Here is a 14222-nt window from a genome sequence, read left to right as displayed (position 1 = left end):
CCTGTTCTCTGCCTCGGAGGCCAGGAATAGAGCCGGCAGGCAGGGACCACCCCCCCACCAGGGACTCTGCTGGAACCCCTAGTGAGGTGGACTTGGGAGGCCCAGGCGTCTGTCCTCCACAGGGTCAAGCGGATATTCTACAGAGGACTTTTGGTTTACTGTTACATGTAAGTGAAAGTGAAAGTCACTCGGTCGTGTCCAACTCTTTGAGGCCCCATGGACCACACAGTCCAAGGAATTCTCCAGGCCAGAATACTAGAGTGGGTTGCCATGTGCTTCTCCAGGGGATCTTCCCAACCCAGGGATCGAACCCAGGTCTCCCATGTTGCAGGTGGATTCTTTACCAGCTGAGCCATGTAAGTCACGTATAATATCCGGTGGAGGACACTGGAGGCGGGCGGGGGGGCTGCCGTCCAGCGGATCCTGGGGGGCCGCCTCCAGGGGTCTGCAGAGCCAGCAAGAGCCCCTACCTGGGGTGGTGCAGGCCTCTCGGGGGGGCAGCTGTACTGGACAGGCCCGGCTCTGGACGGGGGCTGGGACAGTGGGGACAGAGTCCCCAGGCAGGCAGTGGAGGTGGGGCATGGAGGGGGACAAGCCTGGGGAGGGGGGCGTGTCTGACCTCCGCCACTGCAGCCAGGGACCATGTCAGGATGACGTCTGTGTGGACGTTGGTAGTGGTGGAAGCCATCACACCTGACCCCTGACCCCAGGAGTGATGGGGCAGTGACAGGTGATGGGGACAAGTTTTAGGAGCCGGGACGAGTGAGGACAGAGAGCTAGGCGTGGCCACAGGTGCGGCCGTCTGCTGAAGGGTGGCATCCTGGAGCAGGCTGCCCTCCGAAGGCTCCCACCCTGACTGCCTATGGGCCTTCCAGCCGCTCAAAACAGGCTAGTTTGGATTTTCCCGAAAACTGAGCGCAAACATCATCCTTAGGACCGAAATCTCACCATTTCAGTAAAAGGGGGAAGATTTGTCTGCAGCCTGAACCACCTTCTGCTGGCCTGGCCGTGGCCTCCAAGCCCCAGGGCTCTCGGGCCTCAGCATCTGAGTCCTCTGACCACCCAGGTGTCCCGGCTGCAGGGCCAGTATTATAAAGCTACAAATCACCCCCTGACTTGCTGGCTCCGGAGTCAGTTTGGCTATGCAGTGAGACATTAACAAATAATCTTGCCCAGACGCAGGGCTCCGATCAGCTGGAGGACAGCAGCCTGGTCCTGACTGGAGCTGCCCCAGGCAGGGCATGGAGGGGCCAGATCCGGGGGGCTGTCTTCCTCCCACGCGCGCCCCCCCCCCCCCCCCCCCCCGCCCGGTCATGCCCCCTTGCAGCCTTCTTGCCCTGCAGCCCACAACCAGGGTGCTTCCATGCCTGCCCCTCGTGGCCTTCAGCCTGCATCTCTAGCCGACTCTGCAGTCCCCTGGAGGAGGCTCGTAGCCGCTTACATGGCGCCCCCCCCCAGCCCCCACTCCCCCCACTCCCCCGCCACCACGGGCCAGAGCTCCGCCGCTGGCCCACAGGTCCTCCCCAGCCTCTCCAGGCACGAGCAGTAACTGAGGAGGCTGTCCTGCTGCAGGGACCAGCCCCGAGTCCTGGCACGCCCCGCGGACCCCAGGCAGGCCTCGGGTGAACGTCTCGCAAGGCGGTAGCGGGGTGGAGTCTGCGGTGGAGACTCAGGAGGGCCCCAGCCGAGAGCAGAGAGGCTCCTGCATGAGCCCGGGGCTGCGGCCCAGCAGGTCTGGGGCCCTCGGGTCCAGTCAGGGGGGCTTGCTCAGAGGACCCACACGTCACGAGCACCCCACGGCCAGAACCACCTCGCCTGCTGACCGCACCGCGCGGCCGCCCCTGGGGCTCCAGCCTCCTCTTCCCCTGTCGCTAGTTTTGCTCACAGACCCGCAGTCAACAGGGCGGGAGAAGACGGTTCTCGAGCTCAAACAGACACAGCCCGGCCTCATCCGTCCTGACCAACGGCCAGTCAGCTCCCAGGATGTGGACCTTTGATGTTTCACTTAATAAAAGGAATCATGTACACAGGAAACCCAGGGAAACCCAGTGGACACCACAAGAAGCAAAGAAGGCACCATACGCCCTCTCCCTCCTCCGCAGGCCCCGCCCCTTCTCCAAGTCCCTCCCCTTTCTCCGCAGGCCCCACCCCTCCGCCAAGTCCCTCCCCCTCCTCCACAGGCCCCGCCCCTCCTCCAAGTCCCTCCCTGTCCTCTGCAGGCCCCGCCCCCTCCAAGTCCCTCCCTGTCCTCTGCAGGCCCCGCCCCCTCCAAGTCCCTCCCTCTTTTCCCTAGGCTCCTCCCCCTCCTCCACAAGCTCTTCCCGTCCCCCCAACCTCTTCCTCCTCCCCAGGCCACACCCGGGCTCCTCCTCCTCTCAGAGGCTGTTCCTCCTCCCCCGCAGGCTCCTCCCCAGGGCAGGGTTTGGTGCCATGGATGCTCATGAGGTTTTTCTCTGGATAAGTGTCCATATATTTAACGATGAAATGACAATCTATTTAATGAAATGATGGCACATTTTCCCCAAGTGCTATTATATTAGAAATGCTGTCAGAGCAGGCGGCCCCCATCGTGCACGTTTTCGTGGATGTCTCACACTTCACACACAGCCCCGGCCCGGGTTGCTGTTCTCCCAGGAGACAAGCAGTCTGTTTACTTGGGTGAAACTGTTGATGCCTGCTTTGTGAATAATGTGCGGTCTCTCCCGTAACTTGGTCGCGTCTCTGTTTTCAGAACAGAGAATTCAGCATATTTACAAGATCCCAGCGTTGACCGTTTAGCCCTCCAGTCCCCGCGTGCGACTCCGGCCATCATGGTGAGGAGGGTGAGTTATGGTTCACGACCACAGTTGGGTTTCTTTTGCTTCTTTGGGCATTTCTGTCTCTTTTTAACTCTTAAGGACTTTGGAGCCAGGTCTGTCTTCAGAACAGCATGTAGCTTCCACTGTTACCAACTGTGGCTTTGAGTTGGACCTCAGAGGCCTCACAGTCTGGCCACACACGTCTAGGTCACCTGCAGACTGCCTGGCTGGCAGGGACGCCCCCCCCCACCGCCTCCTCACTCGGACCTCGCAGGCCTCCTGGAGGAGCCCCTGGGTCTCCATGTTGTGTCCTGGCCAGAGGAAGACTGGACAAGCAGCAAAGCAGTCCGGACGACAGAGGGGGAGAACGGGGGGAGCCGCAGGGGAGAGGGAGGCAGGACACAGCGTGCCAGAGGCCAGGAGGCCCGTGGCACTGCTGGAGCCACACCTGTCGGCCGCATGAGCACGAGAACCGCAAGTTCTGCTCAGGGGCTCAGAGGGGCTTATCCCTACACGGCCATCAGGTTTGCACGTGTACCCCGCGTTCCTCCCGGTACAACTGCTAAAGGTGGAGAACTGGGAAGACCTAAGGCGCTGGCATATAGACTGTGGGACACCCACAAAACTGCTTGGGATCCTGGGTCCTGCCCGGCGGTGCCATGCGGGCGCCGGGACACGGGTGGGATGGGCAGACGGGCCTGGACTGGAGAGTGTGTGTGTTAGTTCTGGGTGGGGGTCTTATAGAGAGACCGCCCACGTGTGGCACCTTTCGTACGCTCGGTGCTTAGGGGTCGTGTCCCCGGGGACCGGGACAGTGCTGGCCCCGCAGGTGCTCAGGCCGCAGTCATGTGGGAGAGTGAAGGGGTGAGCAGAAAGGAGGCCGGTCCCGCCGCGGCGTGGGCGCTGAGCCGTGGCAGACGGCTCCTTTCTTCATCGGGTTCAGTGTTTCGCAACTGGTGTCTGACACCCTCGCGACCAGAAGGAAAGCCCTGTTTGAGAGCTTTTCCACCCAGGTCTTTGTCAACTGTCATTTCTCCAAAGATGCCAGGAACGCCGCCCTGGGCTGAGGCCAGCAAGGACGCCTTGTCAGCAGAGCCAGGATCCACTCTGCCGTCAGTCCGTCCCCACCGCGGCAGGAGCCCCAGGACCCAGGGAGCACCCAGCCTGCACCCCGCACCCTCCTTTGTGCCCGGGAGCCCCCTGTGTGCCCGGGACACCTGCCATGTGTCTGGGACACCCCCATGTGCCCAGGACTCCCCCTGTGTGCCTCAGACCGTCTCCTCCATGAGCCCAGGACACCCCCGTGTGCCCGGGACACCCCCGTGTGCCCGGGACCCCCACGGGCCAGGCAGGAGGAACTCTGGCCAGGAAGGAGGATTAACTTTCTGAGGTGAATTAAATTAGGCACAACTGCTTGGGACCCTTTGTAGGAAGAGGCAACCAGGCTGTGGAATGCAAGCTCACGGGTCCCGCAGACCAAATTCCATACTGATGTCACAGGCCACCAGCCCCTGGGGGTGCCCGCACCTCTACCCTGTGGTATAGGGGTTTGGTGGCCTGGCAGCTGCACAGCTTTGAAGCCCTTGGGAGGCTTGGGGCAGATAAGCCTCTGGGCCCAGCTCACTGCCTCCCCAGCCCTGTGAGACCCATCTCCCAGACGGGGGTGTCCAGGCAGTGGGCAGCCTGGGCTGGGGGTCGGAAGCCCCCCAGGCATTGCAGGAGGCATGGGGTGCTCTTTGCCTCACATGGCAGACACGTTCCTCAAAGTCAGGGGGACTGCTGTCCCCGTTTAGGAGCCTAGAGGAGAGGTGCCAGCCCGCAGCAGATATCAGCCCTGACCTGTGCGCCTGTGGGAGAGGCTTTCCTTCCACCAAGGACCCCTGCCTGCTGCCCCCTCACCCCAGAACGGGGCGGGGACCTCAACGTGCTTCCCTGAAACCCTTCCTGGTCCAGCCAGCCGCCCAGTGACCCTTTAAAAGTGCGAATAGTTTCCCATCAGCGGCAGCTCCTCCCCTGGAGATGAACCCCCTTCTGGGATGGTCCTTGGGGTGGCCCTGCCCCAGCTCCCGCCCCCGCCCCCTCACGGGTCTCCAGGAAGCAGGCCCTCCCCCAAGTAGCTGTTGGGCGCCCTCAGTGACGGTGCAGGGGTCACCCTGTCCATAATGCCAACCTGCATCTGTCGGGCTCAGTCGTTACTGGCCTCCTGTCTGCCGCCTCCACCCCGAGAGGCGTTTTAATGAAGACCTGGGCCTGAGCGCCAGACCCCGCCCGTGGCGGGAGCTGGGTCGGGGGGAGCGTCAGTGCAGCCCCCCACCTCGGCCAACGACAGCGGCGGGGCCCAGGGGTGGGGGCGACGCTGGCCACAGCACAGCTGGACCCTCACCCGCCAGCAAGCCCCCACGGCATCCAGAGCAGCCTGGAGCGCAGCCAGAAGCCCTTCCGGAAGCGTCCACTCGGCCAGCGCTGTCCGAGCCATTCTGGGAGCGCAGCGAACAGGCTGCAGCCGCTGCCCTGACACAAATCTTGCGCTCGGCGCCCAATCAGCGCGCTTGGCACGCGGTCAGACCCCCGGGAGAGCAGCCCCGGGGAGAGATCATTACGCGACTGCACGTCTGGTGCGGGGGTCCGGGGCGGGGGGCCTGGGATGGGCTTGGGGCTGATTTACGGCCGCCCTGTCTTTGTCCTTCCCTGAAGGAGACGCGAGTCTTGGGACCCCGAGGAGCGCTTCTGAGGCGCCATGCGGCTGCACCGCCTCCTTGGGGCTCCTTTGCCTGGCTCTCGTTTTCACAGGCATGCGGTGGGGAGTGATTTCCAGCTCATGTCAGAACATTCGGGGTGCCGTGCCCCAGCTGGACCCGTCCAGGGAGGGAGAGGGAGTCGCACTCCTGAGGTCTGGAGCTCCCCCCCGCCCCCGGCCCAGCCTGGATGTGGCTGCGAGGGACTGGGGGCCACGGGTCTCCAACAAGAGCCGAGCACCACCCAGAAGCAGAAAGCAGAGCAAAATGGCAACCCCAGAAAGGTGCCGGAGCTGGGGCGCCCACGGGCCTGGAGGTGGAAGGGGGAGAGGTTGAGGGGCCGGTGTGTCCATGCCTTTGGCCTGGACCAGACCCGCAGGGGCCGTTCCCTCCTGAGCCCCCGATGCTCTTGGCCATTCCTTTACTCGAGCTCTTAGCAGCTTGGGCCCCTGGTGGGTCAGAGCCTGTCCTGGACCAAGAACCTTGCAGGACCTTGGAAATGAGGAGGTGACCCAGCCTTGGTGCCCGTTGGACGTTCACGCGGAAAGTGTGAGGGGGTGGGTAGCGGACCTGGGGGCGGGGCCCCGGGGAGGGAGGAAGCCCGGGGGGCGGGGCCGCGGGGGTGTGGCCAGCGCCGCCCCGTACAGGGGCCGAGAGGCTGAGGCCGCCCTGCAGAGCCCAGGTGCCCAAGTCAAGGAAACTGCAAAGTGCCACCCTCTTAAGAAGGTGCCTGAGAAGAACCTGGAAACAACTGGGCCTACGTCAGCGGAGGGTGGACGTCTCTTCGTACGTGGGAACCTCCCAGTAGGCACGAGAGGCCTGCGGCCATGTGCCCCCTGGAGGGAGTGACCCAGAGTCGTGAGGTCAGGTGACCGTGCGGCCCTGCACAGCCGCAGGTCCCGGGAGGCCACGTGGTCACAGCCGCCCCGTTTCTGTTGGACGGGCGAACAGTCTCAACCTGGCGACTGGGTGCTTCTTTCAGAAGGAAGGTGAGGCCCGCACACAGCATGGTGAGAGAGGCGGGGGTCTGCAGACAAGAAGGAATAGTGTGGTTCTGTGCACTGCTCTGGGGATGTTCCTACGTGTATCAAGACGCATAACTTTGAAAGAAGTACAGGAGCTGGAGAAGGGGAGCTGGGGCGCGGGGAGGGGCTCTGCAGGGGGTAGACGCCCAGCTGTCCCTGGCTGGGGGCGGGGCTTCAAACCCAGAGAAGCCGAGCCTCGCAGCGCAAAGGGGAGGGGTGGGAGCTTCTCGCAGGTCCGGGAGCCCTGGCCATTGTCCAGGCCGCCTCCTGCCGGGAAGGGGCGGGCAGCCCCGGCCCCTCGGCCTCTGCTCCCGGGTCTCTGCCGCTTCCTTTACAGACCTACTGGGCCCCTCCCACCTGCCAAGGGCCTTCCCAGGGAAGGTGCTTGGCTCAAAGCCCCGTTCAGGGACTTCCACACGCACATGGTGTCTGACACCTGAGTACAGGGATCTCCCTGGGGGAGCCCAGGCTTTGGGAAAACCCTCTGAAGCCTGGAACTGGGTTCATGTTCGTTTCTTGACCCTGTAGCACTTAGCCCCCTGGGTGCCCCAGCCATGAGGGGCCCTTGCAGCTAGGTGCCGACCTGACGGCAGGTGCATCAGTGCGGAGGGGCTCAGAGGGTACCAAGCAGAGAGTGAGCCTCAGGACGACAAGAGCCAGCAGACGGTGGTCCAGGGGGTGGTGGAGGGCAGGGCGGCAGCAGAAGGACCGGTGGGGGTCCGAGGGGAGGGGGCCGCTGGGGCCTGGGTCTGAGGCTCACTGGTCATCTCATGGGGATTAGACCCAAGCGGAGTGTGGGGGGCAGGACTGAGCTACAAGCAGCGGGGAGAGGGTGAGGTCGGGCCAGCGCCCCGCTGGGCCTCCTCTCGTGGCCCCCCGCCCCTCGCCCCCCGCCCCTCGCCCCTCGCCCCCCGCCCCTCGCCCCTCGCCCCCCGCCCCTCGCCCCTCGCCCCCCGCCCCTCGCCCCCCGCCCCTCGCCCCCCGCCCCTCGCCCCCCGCCCCTCGCCCCCCGCCCCTCGCCCCCCGCCCCTCGCCGCCCAGGCCCAGGCCCAGGCCCAGGTGCACCCTCAGCCCGCAGTGACCCTTCAGGCAGTCACCCTGCGGGTGGCGCTGGGGGTCAGCGGAGCGGAGCGGGCAGGGGTTCTTCCAGCTGCCTTTCCAGGGTCGGCCAGGCGAGGGCACGAGCGGGACAGGCAGGGGTCCGGTCTTTCCCGGCCTGGATGTTTGCGGGGAGGAGTGGGGTTCGCGCCCACCCAGCTCCCTTCAGCATCTGCAGAACCTGGGAGCGCCTGCAGCAGCACAGGCGCCCAGCAGGCGGCCCCTCCGGCTCCAGGGCCCCCACGCCTCCACCCCTGCGCCCCCAGCTGGCAGGCACTTGGTTCTCTTGACCCACCAACCCCTGGTGAGCAGCCCCCGACTCTGCCCCCAGGTGCAGTCCCCTCCTCTTGCTCCCGGAGGTCGAGGACTGGTCCCACGTGGGAGGACAAAGCCAGGGCCCTTTGCCCTTCGCAGGAAGCCATCGAGAGGGTGTGCTTGGGGCAGGGGGCAGCTCCACGACTTACCAGCCTCTCAAAAGGGCAAATCTTCATCTGTTTGCCAACTCCAGAGCTACCTGCGTGGAGATGGGATCCAAGCTCCTTCCAGAGACAAGCCCCCTTCGTCCCCTCCATCCCCCGGCCCCACGCCTGCCAGGCTCTGACCCAGTCCGGGCTAGGACCCTGGCTGGTCCCGGCTGGCCCTCCTGAGGGACCACCTTCCCTGACCTCCCTCTTCCCAGCGGTCACTCAGCCCGTTCCTATGCTGCACGGACTTGCGGGGTTTTGTTTAATGTTGAAGAGGGCGGCAGAGGATGAGATGGTTGGATGGCATCACCCACTCAATGGACATGAATCTGAAGAGCTGGCAGACGGGAGCCGAGCCTGCTGCAGCCCATGGGGCCGCAGAGTCCGACGACTTGGCGACTGAACAACACCCAGTCGCGCCGCCGGGGTGCAGGGTGGCGCTCGCTGTTCACGTGGCTCTCCCCGAGCGCGCCTGGCAGGGAGCATGACCCGATAAATAAACGTGACTAAGTCAAGATTTCTGCCAAACCGCGAGCTCCGCGCTTGCCCGCAACGTCAACGCGAGAGTGCGGCGAGGCGCACGGCCGCCTTCCTTGGCGGGGCTTCTCCTTCGGCACCAGGAGGGGGCATTGGCAGACCCGTCCGTTCCGGCGTAATCGGCTCGGGCGGCGCGACCCGAGGCGCTCCTTACCCGCAGGACTCTCCCTCCCCTGGCCGACCCCGGGGCGGGGAGGCGTTTCCTTCGGTCTTATCCGGGGGGCGGCTCCCGGGAGCGCCGGAGGAGAAGGTGGGGCGGTGGCCAGGCGCCAAGCGGAGGCACGGAGCCCCGGAGTGCCCAGAGATGGCGGGCCGACAGGTGGAACAGGTGGAGCCTACACACCCGGAACTGGGGCGCTGGGGTCGGGGGTGGCGGTGGGGGTTGTCCCGTGCCACCGCGTGCGGAAGGGTAGGCGGGCGGGGCGTCCGGGGCTTGGGAACCCCCGCGCGGGGCGGGGCAGGGCGCGTGGACAGGGCTCCGAGACACCCTCCGCCAGACAGCATGGAGAAGCAGCTGCCCTCACCCCGCTCTTGGCGCCCCCAACCCACTCTGGCCCCTCCAAATGGCACTCCATCCCCCCATCCCGCACCCACGGCACCCAGCTCCCTGGAGAGTTAAGCACAGCCCCACTCGCGACCCCAAGCGTTCCGGCCGCAGCCCAGGGAGGGCCCCGGGGCGCAAACTCCCCCGGGGTGCAGGGGAGTGGGTCGGCACTGTTTCCTCGGAGGGAAGGAGGATGCAGAGGCCTGAGCTGGGGGCTCGAGGAGCCGAGCGCGGCGCCCGGAGCGGCAGTGCTCCTCCTGCCACCGAACCGAGGTCTCAGGGAGGATAAGGCGCCCTGTAGACCGTCCGGGCGCGCCACGCCTGGCCCGCCAAGAGGACTTCAGCCTCAGCAATCCAGAACCTGCTCCCCCCGGCAGAATCGGGAGGGGGGGCCGGCCCGCCCCTCACGTGGCCCCGCCCCAGTCCCCCTGGTCCCTCCCCAAGTCCTGACCTCCCGCCCAGATTAGGGGCTTGGGAGGCCGGGCCGCCGCCTTCCAGGAGCCCAGAGGGGCCCAAACCCGGCAGAAAAGGACATACGCTGTGCCCGAGGTGAGGGGCGCAAGCCAGGCCTGGGGCGGATCTCAGGGCTCAGCCGCCATAGTGAGCGCGGAGAAGCTCGATTTCCGGGGTCTGGCTCGGCTGGTGCGGATTTGCCTGCGGGGCAGCCGCATCCGGATCCCGCGAGTGCGGCCCGGCCAAGCTAGCGGGGAGAGAGAAACTCCCTCCCGCACGGGCTGCACCACACACGAAGCCGGCCGGTATCACGCGCGGTGGCACGCCGCCCGGGACAGCACGGGGCGCGCGCACGCAGGCAGTGGGAGCCGCCTAACGCCTGCCCGGGCCCGGCGGCCAGTGGCTTTCTTAGAGGCGATCTGGTGTAGGGACTCGCAGCACCACACCCGTAGAACTGCCCAAAACGAAAATGGACCCCTGGAGATCTCGGTATCAGGGGACGCTGGGTTCCTGCCCAGAGCCGAGAGGGCCGCTGTCGTTTGTGCCACCGAAATCCTGGCGGCCCGGGTGAAACGGGAAAGTCGTTGTTAACCTGCCGCACCAGGCCCGAGAGAGGCCGGCTGGCAGACACAGCCACCTGTCCCCTCTCCCACGAATCGGCGGCCGTCGGTTGGTACGCGTTCCCGTCACGTTCCCAACGGGCAGCGAATAATAGTAATAACCATCACTTAATAATATGTGACACCACCCAAGAGAACCAGGGAGGCAACGTCCACGATTGTACTCGGCGCCTGTTTGGCGCCTGCTCTCCGTGGTTTACTGAGATCTTATTTGAACCCCGCACAACCATCTACGAGGTGGGAGGAGTGCTCACCCCGAGGACGACACCACGCGCTCGGCGTGCCGGTCAAAAGGCCGCGCTTCTGCCTGCGGCCCCACGCGCCCCGTGACCCGGAGTCAGTCTGCCAGGGTTCCCGACCCCAGGCTCCGGCCGCGCTTCGCGAGGGAGCGGCTGCGCGAAAGGTCCCGCGCGGCGTCCAGAGTGGAGCTCCGGGTTCAGGTTGCCTCCCAGGAATGAGGTGCCACCGCGCGACCGGGAAATGACCCAGCCCGGCCGAGTACAGCCCCGCGGGGCCGGGAGTGGACGGGGACCCGATCCCATACCCACCACACGCGACCCGGCGGCCCCGGGACAGGCCTCGCCGAGGCGCCAGCCACTGGGTGGGGAAACAGCGGATTCTCGCGGGCCAAGTCTAACCTTCGGCCCGTGGACGCAGACATCCCGCTTCTCGCGCCCTCTGCATCCCGGAGCAGGAGGTTCTCGGAAATGTTCTCGGTCCTCTCTCAAATCTGGGGCCGCGACCCCGAGAGTGCCTGCCGGCTCCCCGCGCCCTCCCGCCGGCGCCTCTGCACCGAACAGGGCGCACCGCGTGTGCCGAGTGGATCCTCAAATCTGCATTCTCTCGGTGATAAAATATGCTCTCGTATTTTTTCCTGATTTCCCATTAAAACCTTTGCCTAACTAAACTCCCATCCAACGGGATTTATTTCGTCCCCGGGGAGATAAATCAGGGGGCAAATTTACGGCCCGGGAGGGACCCGCCGCGCTAATGGGCGCTTCATGGAGTGCGCGGCGGGGGCGCGCGGACGGCGGGCGCTGGCCAATGGCCGGGCCGCGGGCGCCCACAGCCAATCAGCGCGCGCGCCGCGCCGGGGCCCCGCGGTTATCAGCGCGTCCGGCCCGCGCGGCGCCGCTCCGACCGGCCCCGGGGCTGCTGCTGCTGCCGCCGCCGCCGCCGCCGCCTCCTCCTCCCGGAGTGCCCCCGGCGGCGCCCGCCCTGCGCCGGAGCCGCCACCCGCCCTCGCGCCCGCCCTCCGCGCCGTCGGCGCCCTCGCCCGGCGCCCGCCCGGGCCGCGCGCAAACTTCCCGGGCCGGCGGGCGGCGGCGGCGGCGGCGGGGCCCGGATGGGCGCCCGGGCCGGCGGCGGCGGCGCCCATGGACGCTAACCGCCCGGGCGCGTTCGTGCTGAGCAGCGCCCCGCTGGCCGCGCTGCACAACATGGCCGAGATGAAGACGTCGCTGTTCCCATATGCGTTGCAGGGCCCGGCCGGCTTCAAGGCGCCCGCGCTGGGCGGCCTGGGCGCACAGCTGCCCCTTGGCACCCCGCACGGCATCAGCGACATCCTGGGGCGGCCGGTGGGCGCGGCGGGCGGCGGTCTCCTGGGCGGTCTGCCGCGGCTCAACGGGCTGGCCTCGTCGGCTGGCGTCTACTTCGGGCCCGCGGCCGCCGTGGCGCGCGGCTATCCCAAGCCCTTGGCGGAGCTTCCCGGGCGCCCGCCCATCTTCTGGCCCGGAGTGGTGCAGGGCTCGCCCTGGAGGGACCCACGCCTGGCCGGCCCGGGTAAGTGGCCCGAGCGCGGGTTCGGCGTGGGGCTGCGGGCGGGCGAGGGCGGGACCGCCGGCCACACTCACCGAGCTCCCCCTGCAGCCCAGGCCGGCGGGGTCCTGGACAAGGACGGCAAGAAGAAGCACTCGCGGCCGACCTTCTCGGGCCAGCAGATCTTCGCGCTGGAGAAGACTTTCGAGCAGACGAAGTACCTGGCGGGGCCCGAGCGCGCGCGCCTCGCCTACTCCCTGGGCATGACCGAGAGCCAGGTCAAGGTGAGGCGGCGCCGCGCGGCGCTCGCTGGGCCGCAGCCCGCTCGCTCCCCCGCGTCCTGCGAAAGGCGCCCGAGCGGCCACCCCGCGGCCGGGGCCGGGGCGGAGGGGCAGTCTGGGGCGGCCCTCGGCGTCCGCGCGGGCGGCAGCGTCTGGCCCGGGCCGCCGAGGGGCCGAGCTGCCGCCGGCGGGTGCTCCGGGGGGCCCCGCGTGATGGGCGCCCTCCACCCCAGGTGTGGTTCCAGAACCGCCGGACCAAGTGGCGCAAGCGGCACGCGGCGGAGATGGCGTCGGCCAAGAAGAAGCAGGACTCGGACGCCGAGAAGCTGAAGGTGGGCGGCTCGGACGCGGAGGACGACGACGACGAGTACAACCGGCCCCTGGACCCCAACTCGGACGACGAGAAGATCACGCGGCTGCTCAAGAAGCACAGAGCCCCGAACTTGGCGCTGGTCAGCCCGTGCGGCGGCGGCGCGGGGGACGCCTCCTGAGGGCGCGGGGCCGGGCCGGACAACCAGGGTACGGACGCGGGCCGGCGCCCTCGCCAGCCGCCCGCGCCGCAGTGTGTATATATATTTTTACAGAGTAAGTTATACGGCGGCCCGGCTCGGGCTCGGCGTCGGGGCCGCCGCCGCCCCGCGTCCCGGTGGAATCACTTTGTATAATCAATAAATTATTTAACGCGTCCCCGTCGGAGCCACAGCTCCCTGGGCCCTCCGCCTGTTTCTTCCCATTCGGAAAGCCGCGGGCGAGGCGGCGGCGCGGCCTCCGCTCCTGCCGGGGACGCCGTGCCGGGCCGCTGTCCAGTGTCCGGGCCCGCGGGGCCCGCGCCTTCGGCTGGAAGGGCGCCTGGGGCTGGAAGGGCCGCGCTCGGCAGCGGGCCCGACGGAGGCCGGGTGCCCCGCGTCCCGGGCGCCCGGGCGGCAGCAGCTCGCAGGAGCGAGGGCGCCGAGAGGACTGGCGCGGGGAAGGCGTCCCGGCCCCGCGGACCCTCGGGCCGTCCGCTGAGGGAAGGGGCCGCCCGGCCGGGAGCCGCGAGGAGCCGGACTCGGGGACTCGGCGGGCTGGAGCGGAGCCGACGGCGCGGGGCGGAGCAGGGAGCAGGTAGGGCCTCTTGTTCTCCAGCCGCCCCGAGGCTAGGGCCCTCCTTTCGCGGCTACGGTGGATGAGGTTTGGGCAGGTTTAAACACATTCCCGGTGCCTGCCCCACCCTGCGCGGTAGCTGTGGGTGGGTGGGTGGGGGGGGGGTCGGTGAAGGGCGCCGCTGGGCCCGGCTCCTGCCCACCTGCTCTGGTCTGATTATGTAGATTCAACTCGCCCAGCCTTAGTAGCTGCAGACTTGGGAAGTCGCGCTAAACTTAACATTGGGTGAAATAAATCAGGTTTTAAACTCATCAGCACTATAGCTGATCCGCTGCTATTAGATTTTTTATGGGTAGAAAGTGCGACTTAATTCAAAGGACTACAAAGAGAAGCCCACAGTGATTCTGCCAGCAGCTCGGAGTTCTCTGGGGGCCCCGGGGCTGGCAGGGGAAGCACGTCTGGCGGCCCCTTAAACTCCGTCCCCTTCCTGGGCAGCTCAGCCTGCACCCCAGGGTGCCCCCACCAGCCAGACCCCGCCCCCTGCCCCCGCCAGGCCCCGCCGTGGAGAGGCAGGGAAGCCCTCCTCTCTGGCCTGTTCTTCACCCCCACCTCACAGGTGAGGATTCTGGTGAACAGCTGGATCTCCCTGGTTCACAGAAGCCCCAGACTGGATGCTCCCCGCGGTCGCAGCTTCATGGGCATGACTGTGGTGTTAATTTTAAGAGTTAAATATGAAGGGTTATATTACTGTAAGATTTATCTTGGAAGTCATTATTGGAAATGTTAAAAGAGTAAAAGGCTGGGTTTTTTTTTTCCACGCAACTGC

General features: G+C 66.7%; 1 protein-coding gene across 1 annotated transcript; it reads left to right on the top strand.

Moving 5' to 3' along the window:
• The first annotated feature begins 11650 nt into the window (after positions 1–11650).
• On the top strand, positions 11651–12804 carry NKX6-2 (NK6 homeobox 2). The gene is made up of 3 exons (XM_052661171.1): positions 11651–12056; positions 12144–12316; positions 12547–12804. The coding sequence occupies exons 1-3, from the start codon at positions 11651–11653 to the stop codon at positions 12802–12804; spliced, it is 837 nt and encodes a 278-aa protein (XP_052517131.1).
• Positions 12805–14222: the final 1418 nt, after the last annotated feature.

This window comes from Budorcas taxicolor, chromosome 23, assembly GCF_023091745.1.
Source record: "Budorcas taxicolor isolate Tak-1 chromosome 23, Takin1.1, whole genome shotgun sequence".
NCBI classification, from domain to species: domain Eukaryota; kingdom Metazoa; phylum Chordata; class Mammalia; order Artiodactyla; family Bovidae; genus Budorcas; species Budorcas taxicolor.
The sequence above is the reverse complement of the archived record's forward strand: the minus strand, read 5'-3'. Positions and strand labels throughout refer to the sequence as shown.

Coding starts and splice junctions, on each gene's coding strand:
- NKX6-2 (XM_052661171.1), top strand. CDS start 11,651: ATGGACGCTAACCGCCCGGGCGCGTTCGTGCTGAGCAGCGCCCCGCTG. Junction 12,057..12,143: donor CCCACGCCTGGCCGGCCCGG/GTAAGTGGCCCG, acceptor CTCCCCCTGCAG/CCCAGGCCGGCGGGGTCCTG. Junction 12,317..12,546: donor TGACCGAGAGCCAGGTCAAG/GTGAGGCGGCGC, acceptor CCTCCACCCCAG/GTGTGGTTCCAGAACCGCCG.